This window comes from Drosophila miranda, chromosome XL, assembly GCF_003369915.1.
Source record: "Drosophila miranda strain MSH22 chromosome XL, D.miranda_PacBio2.1, whole genome shotgun sequence".
Lineage (NCBI taxonomy): Eukaryota > Metazoa > Arthropoda > Insecta > Diptera > Drosophilidae > Drosophila > Drosophila miranda.
Window position 1 is genome coordinate 6,633,192 of NC_046673.1, and position 17,453 is coordinate 6,650,644.

The 17,453-nt window shown below is 42.9% G+C and overlaps 2 protein-coding genes across 2 annotated transcripts; one reads left to right on the forward strand and one right to left on the reverse strand.

Annotated features, from left to right (window-relative positions):
• Positions 1–1,908: 1,908 nt before the first annotated feature.
• On the reverse strand, positions 1,909–8,979 carry LOC117186906. The gene is made up of 3 exons (XM_033388228.1): positions 8,972–8,979; positions 2,462–2,803; positions 1,909–2,400 (listed from the first exon to the last, which is right to left on the reverse strand). The coding sequence occupies exons 1-3, from the start codon at positions 8,977–8,979 to the stop codon at positions 2,064–2,066; spliced, it is 687 nt and encodes a 228-aa protein (XP_033244119.1). The 3' UTR covers positions 1,909–2,063.
• A 4,476-nt stretch (positions 8,980–13,455) lies between these two features.
• On the forward strand, positions 13,456–17,186 carry LOC108155217 (stAR-related lipid transfer protein 13-like). The gene is made up of 7 exons (XM_033393024.1): positions 13,456–13,566; positions 13,637–13,934; positions 13,999–14,467; positions 14,538–14,810; positions 14,872–15,051; positions 15,159–15,267; positions 16,977–17,186. The coding sequence occupies exons 2-7, from the start codon at positions 13,673–13,675 to the stop codon at positions 17,067–17,069; spliced, it is 1,386 nt and encodes a 461-aa protein (XP_033248915.1). The 5' UTR covers positions 13,456–13,566; positions 13,637–13,672; the 3' UTR covers positions 17,070–17,186.
• The last annotated feature ends 267 nt before the right edge of the window (positions 17,187–17,453 follow it).

The window sequence follows — 17,453 nt, forward strand, 5'->3', positions numbered from 1 at the left end:
ACCTTTACACAGCCGAACTACATGATATTAACAGTCATAACTGCTTACTGTTTCAGTATGCTGATGACTTTTTCATAGTTTGTTTTCATAAAGACGTATCCATTGCGAAAGGTGTGCTGGAAGACAGTATAGATAAGTTCGAAGAAAAATGCAATAGGCTAAACCTGTCATTCAATCCGGTGAAGTCTAAAGTGATTTACTTCAACAATCGTAGAGCTGCGCTAAATATCTCGCATCAAGGAGTTGAGATCAGACAAGTGGAGCAGATCAAATACCTAGGCAGGACTATCTCAGCAAACAACTCAGCCTCTGGTCACATTGATCTGGCCATCTCGGAATCGAACAGAAACTGTGCGTTTCTCAGATTACTCAGTGGGTGTCACTATAGTATCAGCCCCAAAAGAGGGCTTATATTTTACAAGGAACTTGTCAGAAGTAGGCTAGAGTACGCGTGCTCATCATTCTGCAACCTGTCCAAATCTGCCTTGGCCAAAATCAAATCCCACTGCAACCATCACCTCAGAAAGTCGCTGGGTCTGATAATCTGCACTCCCGTTCCTATCATATATCACATGGCAGGAGAACTTCCCCGGACTACAGGATGAGATTCCTGGCGGCGAAAGAGTTGGTTAAGGTGTTTGCATTTAATCTCCCAGCAAGTGAAACAGTGTCAGCAAATAGGGATTTAAACACGGGCTACGCTAAGGCATATCGGGAGTTTGGCAGCATAATAGATAGAGTTGAGGTTTTCGAGAACACAGCTTCATTTTTCACTAAAATTAGCTCCGACTTAGAATTTTTCAAGGGTTCTGCACCCAACAAGCACGCTATAGACCAGGCAGGTATCATGCTGCTCCACGGGGAAAAGAAGGATCAGCTGACAAAGGGTGGTTTTGAAATCTATTACACGGATGGGTCAGTCGCAGATGGGCATTCCAGCGCCGCTTTCTTGCACGATAGGACAGGTTTTTTAGATAGCTATTACACGCACAAAACCCTTTCCTCGTTGTCCGCCGAGCTCATTGCTATCGAGAAGGCATTAGACCATGCTATTTTGTACAATTTTCCTCGTGTCGCGCTCCTGACAGACAGCAGAAACGGGGCCCTCATTCTGGCGAAGAACATTCAGGATAACTCTATTTCTTAATATTGGCTTCCACCGGTTAATTACACGATAAATTACAGCGAATTCGGTTTTGTTCCAAAATTTTTCCCGGTAAAACCAAGAAAAAGAAATGACCAGTGTGACCGCGGATTTATCGTCAACATATACCTTCCGACCCTCAGAAATATTTCGTCTCATTTTAAAAATAAACTGACGAATTCATGTTCTATATTCCTCGATTTATATATTCCGTGGAATATTACTAGCTATCTAGATCTCTCAGCCCTGCCCACATAATTTGATCCAATTAATGAATCTATTTTCTAAATGACTGGCTTATTTTACACACTTGAAATTGATTTTTTTGGCTCAATTTTGGTTCCTCAACAACAATATATCGCCTCGTGTGATGATGCATCGAACTTAGCCCACTTAAGCCCCCTCTATTTAAATAGTTTAACTACTTGAGGTAAATGGCGGAAGATATTAAAGATTGTAAATTCATCTTGTAAACTTATGCCATCTTTCCTCTAAATTTAAACACTATATCTTTCTCCTGAACTGCGCTAACATTGTTAAATATTCATTATTTTCGGTTGTAAATTGAAATACCCCCTTGGCTTATAATAGGTTAATCGTTCTCCGTCCAGGATTGGAACATATTAATGTTTTTTTCCTTAAGGCGAGTCCTCCTATCAGAGACGATTTGTCCAGCCTGAACATGAGTTTGGATTCTACAGACGTCGCTGGCACGCATAAATATTTGAACATAAGGATTTTTACTAAATCGAATTAATTTTCGATAGTGCCAAACCAGCGATAGTGCCATCGATAGCTCTCCACCTCTAAACAACAACGACTGCAGAATAACAAAAAATTGATATGTAATGGTAAATATGTATGTGTATAATTAGCATTGAAACTAGCTAAGATTAACTATAGGAAAGGAATCATTAAATTATGTGGTTTCTCTGTCCATAAAATTTCGATTTAGAATTTGCATTTTGGCGCTGTGCGTATCCACATTATTGACCAGCAGGTAATTCTCACGAACAAAAGTCTTGAATGGGGTGTTGAACTGATTGGGACGCCAGATTTTCTGTGTGTCAGTGATGCGCCAACGCTCTACGTTCACCTCAAACTGGCAGTACTGACACCGGAGTAGCTCCGCCTCGTTTTCAAACGTTACCAGGCCATAGGAGCAACGGGCGCAGAGCGTGCAGGAATATTTATAGCTGGCATCGCAGTCACTATTCAATGCCAGCTTTGGTATCAGGCTCTTTGCTTGGTAGGCCCTGAGGATACACAAGAGATAGGGGATAAACAAGAGAAGCAAGATGAGGCTTGCCAGCCTACCATTTGCGGCAGTTGTCGCCATGTCCTGTCTCACGGTTAAAGACAAAGGCCGCCACATGGCACATCTCATGCAGCAGTGGCTTTATAAGCATGCCCGGTTGATTGATGTGCTTCCACAGCAGAATACGCGCAGTGCGGTTGCCTGAAGAGTTGAAACCCAGCTCGCTGCTGCAGGGAGTACTTATGCTATTTTTCCAATAGATTTTCGCCTGAAGGCCGCAGTGAAAGATGGCATGATTGAACATACTAAATAGGACCTTGGCCAGAGCCACTTTGAACTTCTCAAAGTCACCTTTGCGATAGGGCAAAGACGCGGATGGCACATATTGATCAAATTCTGAGCTGTAAGTGGAAATAAAGTGTTAGTTATACCCGATACTCAAAATGAGTATTGGGGTATATTAGATTTGTGGTAAAAGTCGATGTGTGTAACGTCCAGAAGGAATAGTTTCCGACCCCATAAAGTATATATATTCTTGATCAGCATCAATAGCCGAGTCGATTGAGCCCTGTCTGTCTGTCCGTCCGTCCGTCTGTCCGTCCCCTTCAGCGCCTAGTGCTCAAAGACTATAAGAGCTAGAGCAACGATGTTTTGGATCCAGACTTCTGTGATATGTCACTGCTACAAAAATATTTTAAAACTTCGCCCCGCCCACTTCCGCCCCCACAAAGGACGAAAATCTGTGGCATCCACAATTTTAAAGATATGAGAAAACGTAGAGTTGTAGAGAATGACCATATCTTTAAGACTGCGGAATCTGAATTGGATCGTATTATTATTATAGCCAGCATCAAGAAAACAATTTCATTTTTTCTCGCCCTGTCTCTCTCTAACACACACGTAGCATAGGCGGCTTTGCTTAGAGTAAAACATTAGCGCCTAGATCTCGGAGACTACAAAAGCTAGAGCAACCAAATTTGGTATCCACACTCCTAATATATCGGACCGAGACGAGTTTGTTTCAAAATTTCGCCACACCCCCTTCCGCCCCGCAAAGGACGAAAATCTGGGGATATTCAAAAATCTCAGAGACTATTAAGGCTAGAGTAACCAAATTTGGTATCCGCACTCCTGTTAGATCTTACTATAAAACGTGTATCTCAAAATTTCACCCCACCCCCTTCCGCCCACACAAAGGACGAAAATCTGTTGCATCCACAATATTGCACATTCGAGAAAACTAAAAACGCAGAATCATAGATAAAGACCATATCTATCAGATTGCTGAATCTGGATCAGATCAGATCATTTTTATAGCCAATAGGAACAAATCAATTTGCAGTGGCTACGCAGCGCCCGACGTCACGCTCAGACTGATTTTCTGTCTCTCTCGCACGCACTCTTTGTCGTGTCGTTTAATATTAGCGGCGTCTGCCGGAGGAGAGCCATACTGACTTAGTATCGGGTATAACTGTAGAGTTGCGGTGTCCGCAGCAACTCACAACGTTCCCCCTCGTTTTATTTAATAAACTTGTTCCAGATCGCTGAAAGTCGATCGATATAAATGCGCGCTATTGCAAAAATATAATAAATGGTGTCTGTTTTCCGTTCGTGCAAAAAATAACAAGCAAAAACGTTGTTCAACACTGGTATGGCGCGTACCTAAAATTGTTTGCGGAAGGAAAAAATTAACATATTTCAAGACGTTCGCTGATAGTTTTAATCAAAAAGACATTTTCCGAAGCTTCTGGGGGTGCCTCACACGCCTACGAAGACGGCGCGAAGAAATTCCCAAAGCTTCATCAATTAAGTCGAAAAACCTGGAATTTACTGCATGGCGTTCCGGAATAACTCTTAAAACGGCTCTTGGAACTCCGTCTGGACCCTGAGAAGCATAGCAAGCATAGGAAAGACAAGGATGGCCACGGAGAAGGCGACGGGAGTTAAAATTCGCATGGAAACGCTGAAAAAAAGGGAAGGAGAAGCTAAATCCGCCATGCGGGTAGGAGTAAAGATGGCGGCAAAAACGGCTCCGCAGCTTTTGGCTTCTAAACTGCTGTGCAAGAAACCAAACTTGTCGACGAACGTGTCGACAAACATGTCCACGAACACGACAACAAGCATGACATCAAACATTTCTACGACGAAAGAGAGAGAGAAGACTGACGCGGTTTGTGTGGCTTCCGTGAGTACGAAAAACGGAAGTAACCGCAAAATCATCGTTAACAAGTATTATGAGGGCATAAAGGCCCATACATTGTTTGTATCGACAAAATGAGTGCGAATAATGCCAGAATTGCTATAAACCAGTTTGATCTATCCGATCTGCTGCTGAAACAGGGCATTAGCGATATCGAGGAAGTTGCTAGAATGGGCTATGGCAGGTGCAAGATTGTGTGCGGGTCGGCGGAGTGTGCAAACGGGCTAGTGGAAAACAGTGTTTTCGCTGCTCAAGGGTACTCAACCCGAATCTTTAGGCACTTCGTCCAAAAAGCAGAGTTAATTTTTGGGATCCCCGGCCACTACTCGGAGGAACAGCTAGCGGAGCTTGTGACCTCGGATATCCCAATTGAGGAGATAGTTCGGATTACGCGAAGGGATAGAGCATCGGGGAACGTGTACCTACTGGCAGGGTGAAACTCTGGTTCAGAGGAGAGCAGTTACCAACCAAAATCAATTTTCTATTTTCTAAAGTAGAAGTGAAACCTTTTGTTCAGCTTATTCAATGTTTCAGGTGTTTTAGGTTTGGCCATCTGGCGCAACATTGCAAGAGTGGAGCGAAATGTTTCAAATGCGGACAAGATCACAGCAAAGATATTATCTGCTCAGGGCTGGTCTGTGCTAACTGCAAGGGGGAACATGCTGCCACCCACCCGCAGTGTTAGGCCAGGAAAAAAGCGTACGCCATTCAAAAGTGTATGACACTGGAAAACCTAACTAGAGCTGAGGTCAAGGCTAGATATCCGATCCTTTTTGATAGAACTTCCCCCAACCTAAGGGATCAAGGGGAATTTCCTAGACCCAGTTGGCAATCTAACCGCTCCCCTGAATTCTTAAATAACAGCTTAGAGTCCGCCAGGGAAATTCATTCTGTCACCTCTTTCGCGGAAGTGACCAAATCCAATAGGGTTGCCGCCCGGAACGCAGAGGCGGCCAAGGCAGCAGCCAACATGGCAGAGTGGAAGAACTCAATAAACTCAGACTACGTCCAAATGAGCGAGAAATTTGTGAGATCTTCATCCGTGGCATCTTCTCTGGCCCAGGATAAGCTAAACGCACTAGGAGCCAAACTCACAGCGTTCCTGATTGATCCAAACAACATCATTAAAGGGGATTCTTTAGCGAATAAATTTATTAAGGAAATTAGAGAATTTGTCAATGCTTCCAACGCAGAACTAGATAGGCGTCAGATTGCCCAAGGGATGGCAGTTGGTTCTCAAAACATCCAACAATGAAGATTCTTCAGCTAAATATTCAAAGTCTGACACACAACAACAACAAACAGCTCCTCTCAATGTTCCTAGACAAGAACGCAATAGATATTGCCATCCTCTCAGAGATTTGGGTGTTGAACAGCGCGGACTGCAGCATTTTAGACTACAGCTTTTTCTGCAGGCCCAGAGAGGACGGCTACGGCGGGGTTGGCATCTACGTCAGGAAAAACATTCAATTCAGCATTTTAAAAATAGAGAACGACTTGGAAATTTTAGGAATAAAAACATTAAACCTCAAGAGCAATTTCAATATTTTTAGCATATATGCACCGCCATCAACAACAGTTTCACAGTTTAAATCGGGCACAAAAAAGTTTCTCGAATTCGCGGCTTCGCTTGACATACCCTCAATAGTGGGCGGGGACTTCAACGCTAGGTCTTCTATCTGGGAAGTCCGATCTGTGATCGCAAGGGTCGCAGCATTGAGAATTCCACCCGGGAGGCCGGCTTTATCTGCCTAAACGACGGTTCGCCAACTTTCTCCAGGAGCCCATCTCAATTCTCCGTTCATGACCTTTCTTTTTCGAACTACAGAAATGGAACTATTAACTGGCAAGTCCTCAAAACAAAAATTACAAACAGCAACCACATCCCAATTGTATTATCAGTGCAAGGCCTAAATGCCCCCCTCCAAGGCAAGAAGATCCTTCACAACAGAATAGCCCGCATTCTGGGTGCAAGTGATTTCTCAAATCTGGAGGAGCTCAATGAAAAAGTGAAATCCCTGACCTTAAAAAACACGGTCACATTCCCAAGCAAGAACAAGTACGTTGCTAAGAAATGGTGGAACGAGGAAACGGAAAAACTTTTTTGCGTGAGAAATGCTTGCAGGCAAAAATTCTACCTCACCAAAAAATTGGCTGATGCCAGCAACCTTAGAAGCTGACAAAAATCTACAAAATCACGTAAAAAATCTTAGAAAGCGCAACTTTTCCAAGTTTATAGAAGAGGTCTCCTCATCGCCCTCTATGTGGAGCAGGGTGAAGAACATCAAAAAATACGGTCAAATCAAAAATGTAGGGAACAAATGGACGAACGAAGATGACAAAAACTTTCTCAATATGGTTAAAGTAACCCCATCCACGTCAAACAGTAGGCCCCCTAAGAAAATTCCTGCCCCTTTGTTAGGACCAGACGACCCGGAACCCCTGGAACTGGAAGAATTCCTGGCCTTCCTAAAAACCAGGAACCCCAATTCGGCTAGAGGCCCTGATGGCATCTCGTTCAGGATGCTTCAAAAGCTACCAAGTGGGAAAAAACAAGACATTTTTGAAATTATAAATAAAGTATGGCTGAGTGGCGTCATCCCTGAAGTCTGGCGCAGGATAAAAGTGGTACCTATCCCCAAGAAGAATGCAGATGTTTGATTAACACGCTGTTTGACTCCATAGAGGGGTTGATCAAGTTGAAGTTGGACGAGCACATAGGAAACTGTGACCTGCTGCCGGTCAGGTCCTATGCCTTCAGGAGAAACAGGTCCACGGCTCTTTGCATCAACGACCTTATCAACAAAGTTCTGGCGCTGAAGGCGAGGGGTTGTCAGGTTGTCGCAGCTTGCCTAGATTTACAAAGAGCGTTCGACTGCGTAAGAGTGGACACACTCGAGCACAGGATGAGGGATATGCGGTTCAATACAAGCCTCACGGCTTGGATCTCCAGCTTCCTTAACAGACGAATTCTCATAAAGGGCAAAAGCGAGGTAGAGGTGAACAGAGGTGTTAGCCAGGGTAGCTGTCTCAGCCCAACCCTTTTTAACCTTTACACAGCCGAACTACATGATATTAACAGTCATAACTGCTTACTGTTTCAGTATGCTGATGACTTTTTCATAGTTTGTTTTCATAAAGACGTATCCATTGCGAAAGGTGTGCTGGAAGACAGTATAGATAAGTTCGAAGAAAAATGCAATAGGCTAAACCTGTCATTCAATCCGGTCAAGTCTAAAGTGATTTACTTCAACAATCGTAGAGCTGCGCTAAATATCTCGCATCAAGGAGTTGAGATCAGACAAGTAGGGCAGATCAAATACCTAGGCAGGACTATCTCAGCAAACAACTCCGCCTCTGGTCACATTGAACTGGCCATCTCGGAATCGAACAGAAACTGTGCGTTTCTCAGATTACTCAGTGGGTGTCACTATGGTATCAGCCCCAAAAGAGGGCTTATATTTTACAAGGCATTTGTCAGAAGTAGGCTAGAGTACGCGTGCTCATCATTCTGCAACCTGTCCAAATCTGCCTTGGCCAAAATCAAATCCCACTGCAACCATCACCTCAGAAAGTCGCTGGGTCTGATAATCTGCACTCCCGTTCCTATCATATATCACATGGCAGGAGAACTTCCCCCGGACTACAGGATGAGATTCCTGGCGGCGAAAGAGTTGGTTAAGGTGTTTGCATTTAATCTCCCAGCAAGTGAAACAGTGTCAGCAAATAGGGATTTAAACACGGGCTACGCTAAGGCATATCGGGAGTTTGGCAGCATAATAGATAGAGTTGAGGTTTTCGAGAAAACAGCTTCATTTTTCACTAAAATTAGCTCCGACTTAGAATTTTTCAAGGGTTCTGCACCCAACAAGCACGCTATAGACCAGGCAGGTATCATGCTGCTCCACGGGGAAAAGAAGGATCAGCTGACAAAGGGTGGTTTTGAAATCTATTACACGGATGGGTCAGTCGCAGATGGGCATTCCAGCGCCGCTTTCTTGCACGATAGGACAAGTTTTTTAGATAGCTATTACACGCACAAAACCCTTTCCTCGTTGTCCGCCGAGCTCCTTGCTATCGAGAAGGCATTAGACCATGCTATTTTGTACAATTTTCCTCGTGTCGCGCTCCTGACAGACAGCAGAAACGGGGCCCTCATTCTGGCGAAGAACATTCAGGATAACTCTATTTCTTAATATTGGCTTCCACCGGTTAATTACACGATAAATTACAGCGAATTCGGTTTTGTTCCAAAATTTTTCCCGGTAAAACCAAGAAAAAGAAATGACCAGTGTGACCGCGGATTTATCGTCAACATATACCTTCCGACCCTCAGAAATATTTCGTCTCATTTTAAAAATAAACTGACGAATTCATGTTCTATATTCCTCGATTTATATATTCCGTGGAATATTACTAGCTATCTAGATCTCTCAGCCCTGCCCACATAATTTGATCCAATTAATTGTAAACTTTTAATAGCACGGTTTTATTATATGTTCTTCTTTCTTGATCGGCGTATTCGAATGAATGTGTGTTGGCATATCGATACTTGTCGAGGACAAGTATCGATATATCGAGTACATTGGTATTTCTAATAATACTATCGATGAGTAAATCTTAAACTAATATTCAAATCTTATAAACTAATATTCATATCTTACATTCGGGCAAGCTGACTACAGATCGCCCACGATCTACACACTAAGGCATACAGTTGGTTAAACATTTCTTATTCGGTATTGTCTTACTTAACATACTATTTCATCGATTAACAACATGAGACCATGGTTTTATCCTTACACTCTACCCAGGGTTTAAGCCTTGCTGGTTCTAATATACTTCGGAATGGCATTTGCGTCAACTGACAGTCCTCAATGTCGACAACCTCATAACGATCATTATCCAATACTCTATTGATCCTGTACGGTCCTCGATACTTTGGTGCGAACTTCTTATTGATCCCCGGTGTTGTGTCCACATGCCGGACTGCTACATAGTCACCAGGTTCATACTTTAATGGGGCTCTATGTTTATGGGCATACATCTTCTCATTTCTTTTCTGCGACAACCGTATGTTCTCACTTGCTATTTCTCTTATAGTTTCCAACTCTCTAAGTTCTGACGCTAACTTCTCCTCTAGGTATTCGGTTAATTCATCTACAACGGGTCCTTTCTGGGGTATTCCAAATAACAATGTGCTAGGTGTCTTTTTCGTACTGCTGTTAACGGAGTTATTAATGGCGTGCTCTACCTTGCTCATCAACCTATACCAATCGGCTTGCTCAAGGGGCTCTGACAGTTTTCCTTACATAGGAGTAAGAACACGATTCACCCGCTCCACTTGGCCATTCGCCTGCGGTGCACCTGTAGCTACCTTAATGTGCTCTATCCCTCTCTCCTGCAGAAAACTAGAGAACTCTAACGAGGTGAAACAGTTCCCACGATCTGATATTATCCTAGTATGGCGACTATAGAAAAATAGAAATATATAAATATATATAAAAATATATATATAATATATATAAAATATATATAAAAATATATAAATATAGAAATATTTACTTAAGGCATCCTTCGCTTCCCGCGTGCTGGTACTATTAACCGGGAACAAACTTAGTGAATGCATCTATTACCGCAAGGAGGTGTTTTCGCTTAGATCTAATACTCGGCAACGGACCCAAATGATCAACATGTAGGGTATGAAAAGGAACACACGACTTTGGGATACTATGGAGCGTTCTGTTATGGATTGTTTTAGGCATCGAGTGTAGTATACACGGTGGACAGTTTCTGATGAACCTTGCCACTTTACTTCTCATTGACGGAAACCAGTAGGTCCTCAAAAGGTCACTTACGCACTTCTCTGCGGCCAGATATTCTAGTTTTTCGTGTGACCGCCTTATCAACTGCTCTTCCATACACATTGGTACATAGAAACATAGTTTGTTTTCACAACTCCTCTTGTAAACAATACCATCTATCATTTCAAAATCTACTTCAATTCCATCCTCTAGCATTTTTCGAATCCTAACAACTTCCTTGTCTCGCATCTGTTCTGTTTGCAATATCAAATCAACATCTTCTGGCGTTGCACCTACTAGCCCAACTATCAATGATTTTAGTAATCTTTCCTCCTGAAACTCTAACTTGTCCCTCTCTACTGTATCCTCAACACACTTTTTCTCTTTATCTGAATTCCTACTACTAATGTACTTTACTCCCCCCACCACATCGTTAACGCTTCCTCTACATTGGCTCAAATCTCTAATTTCAATCTTCCATCCATCCTCTTCCCTATATTCACTATTCTCTATGTTATCTCTACAATCACCACCAAGGTTCTCTCTATCATCAGACTTCCACCTATTTCCCAATCTACTTCCTACTGCACTTGATTCTCCACACTCAATCGCAGGGTTCTGTACGGTACTACTACGCTCTCTATTGATTTTTAATTCTCTACACTTAATCACAGGGTTCTCTACGGTACCTCTATGCTCACTACCAGTGTTGTCTCTACTTACACTATTCCTTGTATATTGCTTTCTACTCTCATCTTTTTCTAAATTAGACTTTTCTAAACCGTATTAGACTCTATAACCATCCTCTAACATATTCGTCACTTGATCTTGTCTGCTGAGCGCATCAACGTGCGCCATACTGGCCCCAGGTCTGTGCATAATGGAGTAATCATAGTTCTCTAACTCTAGGGACCACCGTGTTATCTTAGGACTAATTGACTTTCTGGTTAACGTCTGTACTAACGAATTACAATCCGTGATTATTTTGAAGGACCTATGCTCCAAATATGCTCTGAAACGCCTCAATGCATAAATTATAGCCAATGTCTCTAGTTCGAAACTATGATAACGTGATTCTCTTTCTGTTGTTTTGCCGGAATAATAGGACACAGGGTGCATCTTCCCATCATCTTGTCTTTGCATCAGTATTGCGCCATAACCGTATGAACTTGGGTCTGTATGTAATTCCGTTTCTCTATTTCTTTTCTCATATTTCTTTCCTTCTTTTAACAACTGCACCAAGGGCTTAGCTGTCGTCGCAAATGACAACATGAAACGTCGAAAATACGAAAAGAGTCCCAAGCATGAGTGCAGTGCTTTTACATTTTGAGGGTATTTTTTCAAGGCCTCAATATGGGAATCACTAGGAACTATTCCGTTTTGATTAACTTTATACCCCAGGAAATCGATGTTTCGATTGACAAACCTACACTTTTTTAGATTTATCTCTAAATTTTGCTCGCTAAACCGAATGCATAGTCTTTTTAAGATATCCATGTGTTCTTCAACTGTTTTAGTCGCTACTAATATATCATCCATGTACACTACAATGCTTTTGTTCCTAATAAAGTCTCTCAAGAGCTCCGAAATAAATCTCTGAAAAATAGCGGATCCATTTTTTAACCCAAAGGGCATTCTCAAGTACTCATACTGTCCTTGCGGTGTCACAAACGATGTATACGGAACTGATTTTTCTTCTACGCCTATTTGATGATACCCACTTTTCAAATCTATAATGGAAAAACAGCACTTGTTTTCTAAAAACTCAAGACAGTCCTCAATACGGGGCAATGGGAAATTATCTTTAACAATTCGTTTGTTCAGACCACGGTAATCGACACACATTCGAAGTTCTCCTGATTTTTTTTTTACTAGGACCAACGGGAAGCATAAGGAGACTCACTATGACGGATTACTTTCTTTTCTAACAGATCATCTACTATTTCAGCTACTTTCTCTCTCTCATGGTAGGATAAACGACGCGGAGTACAATGAAATGGTGTTGTTTCTGTTACACGAATCTGCATCTGATACTTTGGTGGTGCTTTAAAGTCAAATTCTTTGTGTAAATAGTATGTCTTAATAACTTCCCTACACTTTTCTGCAAGAGTGAGCCCAAATTCGAAACCTACGTTAATATGTTCCTCTTCATCAATCTCTACCGACGCACAAAAGTTACTGAATTCGTCGCCTTGATTCATATTCTCGATGGCCATTTTGTCATTCCTTGAGTTTTCTTGTGTCTGATTTTTAAATGGATTAGAACGTTTGATTAGCTCGCTTCTTTCTGATTGATTACCATCTAACTTATCATATAGTCTTATTATACCCGATACTCAAAATGAGTATTGGGGTATATTAGATTTGTGGTAAAAGTGGATGTGTGTAACGTCCAGAAGGAATCGTTTCCGACCCCATAAAGTATATATATTCTTGATCAGCATCAATAGCCGAGTCGATTGAGCCCTGTCTGTCTGTCCGTCCGTCCGTCTGTCCGTCTGTCCGTCCCCTTCAGCGCCTAGTGCTCAAAGACTATAAGAGCTAGAGCAACGATGTTTTGGATCCAGACTTCTGTGATATGTCACTGCTACAAAAATATTTCAAAACTTCGCCCCGCCCACTTCCGCCCCCACAAAGGACGAAAATCTGTGGCATCCACAATTTTAAAGATATGAGAAAACCAAAAACGTAGAGTTGTAGAGAATCTGAATTGGATCGTATTATTATTATAGCCAGCATCAAGAAAACAATTTCATTTTTTCTCGCCCTGTCTCTCTCTAACACACACGTAGCATAGGCGGCTTTGCTTAGAGTAAAACATTAGCGCCTAGATCTCGGAGACTACAAAAGCTAGAGCAACCAAATTTGGTATCCACACTCCTAATATATCGGACCGAGACGAGTTTGTTTCAAAATTTCGCCACACCCCCTTCCGCCCCCGCAAAGGACGAAAATCTGGGGATATTCAAAAATCTCAGAGACTATTAAGGCTAGAGTAACCAAATTTGGTATCCGCACTCCTGTTAGATCTTACTATAAAACGTGTATCTCAAAATTTCGCCCCACCCCCTTCCGCCCACACAAAGGACGAAAATCTGTTGCATCCACAATATTGCACATTCGAGTGCACCAGCGCCACCATCAAGGAGGGTCGAGAGAAGTGAGCAAACCTCTAACACATCTCCAGCTGGCACTAATCCTTAACTAAACACTTAACCTTTCCCAAACAGAACCCGTGGCTGGTTCAGCAGGGTCTGACCCTGCCCATGGCCGTGCGGGCCGCCTTCCGGTGGCTCCAGCTGAATGCCCTGGACCAGGTGGGCCTCTTCCGGAAGAGCGGCGGCAAGTCGAGGATCATCAAGCTGCGCGAGCAGATCGAAGTGAGCGACTCGACAGCCGAGTGCATGGATGTGTTCGATCTGCAGCAGGCCTACGACGTGGCACACATGCTCAAGCAGTACTTCCGCGAACTTCCCGAATCTCTGCTAATGACCAAGATGTCCGAGACATTTGTGGCAATCTTTCAGCGTAAGTAACCCTTGACCGCTTTTCAGTGGCCACCGCTGCTAATCCATGTACTTTTCCCCTGCAGATCTGCCAGCGGATCAGTGTGCCGTGCTCCTGCTGCCCGATGAGAACAGGGAGATCCTGTACGTCCTGCTCGAGTTCCTCACCATTGTAGCCGGAAACTCGTGCCAGAACCAAATGACCAGCAACAATCTGGGCGTGTGTCTGGCCCAGTTCATCTTCCACTCGTCCATTTCCACCGGATCGGCCTCGGTCTCCGCCTCACCCCGCCGCAAGGGCAAGGGCACCGGCATGCCAGACATGAAGGAGCTGGCCGAGGCGAAGGCCTCGCACGAGTGCCTCTCCTTCATGATCGAGCACTACAAGCAGATCTACACAGCCGGCAAGGAGAAGCTGGCCAAATGCAACTTCAGCTACATGGAGGAGTCAAAGCCGGTGCCCCTGGAGGCCCTCGGTGAGGGCATGCAGTTCCACAACTGGCGGGGCTACCTCTACGAGTGCACCAGCGCCACCATCAAGGAGGGTCGAGAGAAGTGAGCAAACCTCTAACACATCTCCAGCTGGCACTAATCCTTAACTAAACACTTAACCTTTCCCAAACAGAACCCGTGGCTGGTTCAGCATCAACTCCCCGAATGACAGCAGTGTGGACATCGCCTACAAGAAGGTGGGCGATGGCCATCCCCTGCGCCTGTGGCGTTGTTCCACGGAAATCGAGGGACCACCGCGAGAGGTGCTCGAGTACGTGATCAAGCAACGCGCCTCCTGGGACATAAATCTGCTGCAGTGCCAGACAGTCAAGAAGTTGGACGATCGCACGGAGATCTATCAATACGCCCTCGATGGGCAGCTAACAACCGACTTTTGTGTCTTGCGGTAAGTTGTGAAATCCCTACCCCCAAATATCCCCAATATACTATATATATATGTTTTTCAGTTCCTGGCAAACGGATCTGCCACGTGGTGCCTGTGTCATTGTGGAGACCTCCATTGACAATGCCAAGGCCAAGCCCTTGTATGGAGCTGTGCGCGGCGTGGTCCTTGCCTCTCGCTATCTCATCGAGCCCTGTGGCAGTGGCAGATCTAGAGTAATGCATTTGGCCAGAGTGGATGTCAAGTAAGTTTTTACATCATTGAAAAAAAATCGGAGAAAAACGCTACTTTGGAACTTTTCTAAGATATTTTCCATTGGAAAATACCCAAATAATAATTGCCTACTTTCAGGGGTAAAACACCTGAGTGGTACAACAAGAACTACGGACACATTTGCTCCCACTACCTGTCCCGCATACGCCTGGCGTTCAAGCAAGTGGCCGATGGACCCGAGAGCACGGTCTAGGCTAAGATATATATATACATATATAACACACACACAGATTTACTATACATATATAAACATATGCCGATTTTTTCGGCGGATATTCGTTGTACTCGTTGTCTGTCGCAAATTGACGCATTTATTACAAAAGAAACGAGGTGGAAAGTTGAGTTGCTGCGGACACCGCAACTCTACGGTTATACCCGATACTAAGTCAGTATGGCTCTCCTGCGGCAGACGCCGCTAATATTAAACGACACGACAAAGAGTGCGTGCGAGAGAGACAGAAAATCAGTCTGAGCGTGACGTCGGGCGCTGCGTAGCCACTGAAAATTGATTTCTTGCTTTTGGCTACAAAAATGATCCGATCTGATCCAGCAATCTGATAGATATGGTCATTATCTATGATTCTGCATTTTTAGTTTTCTCGAATGTGCAATATTGTGGATGCAACAGATTTTCGTCTTTTGTGGGGGCGGAAGGAGGTGGGGCGAAATTCTGAGATATACGTTTTATAGTGAGATCTAACAGAAGTGCGGATACCAAATTTGGTTACTCTAGCCTTAATAGTCTCTGAGATTTGTGGATGCCCCAGATTTTCGTCCTTTGCGGGGGCGGAAGGGGGTGTGGCGAAATTTGGACACGAAACGGTCAAGGTCCGATATCACAGGAGTGTGAATACCAAATTTGGTTGCTTTGGCTTTTATAGGTTCTGAGATCCTTGAACTCATATTTTGCAATTGACAAAACCGACCATGAAACCTGTGTGTTAGAGAGAGACAGAGCGAGAAAGAATGAAATTGTTTTCTTGATTCTGGCTATAATCATTATACGATCTGGTTCAGATTTTGCACTGTAGAAGATATGATCATCCTCACCGATTCTGCGTTTTTGGTTTTATCGTATCTTTAAAAATGTGGATGCCACAGATTTTCGTCCTTTGTGGGGGCGGAAGTGGGCGGGGCGAAGTTTTGAAATATTTTTGTAGCAGTGACATATCACAGAAGTCTGGATCCAAAACATCGTTGCTCTAGCTCTTATAGTCTTTGAGCACTAGGCGCTGAAGGGGACGGACAGACGGACAGACGGACAGACGGACGGACGGACAGACAGACAGGGCTCAATCGACTCGGCTATTGATGCTGATCAAGAATATATATACTTTATGGGGTCGGAAACGATTCCTTCTGGACGTTACACACATCCACTTTTACCACAAATCTAATATACCCCAATACTCATTTTGAGTATCGGGTATAAAAAAGAAAAAAAAGCATACAAGAGGATGGATAGCCCCCAGTTCGAACAACCCAACGATTACACAATTATCCAATAATACCCACGGACCATAAATGAGCTTAAAGATACCCAGAAGAAGAGAGAATATATTCTTGTAAATACTTAGTTATGTAGTAATGTCTAAGAGAAAGTTTTTTTGAAACGTCAATAATGTTTTCGGTTTAAATCTACGTATAGTTTACTGTATTATATTTATACGTGGTCCTAATTTATACGCATACGCATAAGCAAACGCATAGCTGTACGACGATACAATTGAAATCTAACATCCAAAATACTCAATACACAAATATCACAAAATATCTGTAAACGATTTCTCTTGCTAAATCTTACGGCACCCGCCAGCCCCACTCCCAAATGTCTTTTAATGTTAATTAGTTTTTAATATCAGCAATATGTCTAACAATATCTGTGTCTCCCCTTAGGAGAGCGTGAATTATTTCTGGAAAAAATGGAAAAACCTTAAGGAAAGAACCTTAAAACGTGTAAAGCAAATTCAAACTAGTCAAATTTTATAAATTTAAGTTAAACTACTACTAACCCCAAATACACTCACATTAAGCGAAGGTCTTTGCCACTCAATAGTTTTGTCCAGAGTTAATGATTGATTGATTGATTTAAAACGATAGAATACATTTGATTGATTGATTGATTGATTTATTAATAAACTGTAATGTAAATTAAATGTGTGTTAAGAGAATAAAATATATAATTACAAATGTCTAAATACATACGATGTACTATTCGCGTTATTATCCTTATCAGTAGTTTTACGGAAAAGCATTATATTATAGCTCAAATACATATACATATAAAGCATACAAGAAACCGCAATAAAAGTAATAAAATTTGCCGCCATGTCGGCAGTTCAATTACAAATCATTTGCAAGCTGGCCCTGGTC

Coding starts and splice junctions, on each gene's coding strand:
- LOC108155217 (XM_033393024.1), top strand. CDS start 13,673: ATGGCCGTGCGGGCCGCCTTCCGGTGGCTCCAGCTGAATGCCCTGGAC. Junction 13,935..13,998: donor ATTTGTGGCAATCTTTCAGC/GTAAGTAACCCT, acceptor TTTCCCCTGCAG/ATCTGCCAGCGGATCAGTGT. Junction 15,052..15,158: donor TTGGCCAGAGTGGATGTCAA/GTAAGTTTTTAC, acceptor GCCTACTTTCAG/GGGTAAAACACCTGAGTGGT.
- LOC117186906 (XM_033388228.1), bottom strand. Junction 2,401..2,461: donor GGCGACAACTGCCGCAAATG/GTAGGCTGGCAA, acceptor GTGTATCCTCAG/GGCCTACCAAGCAAAGAGCC.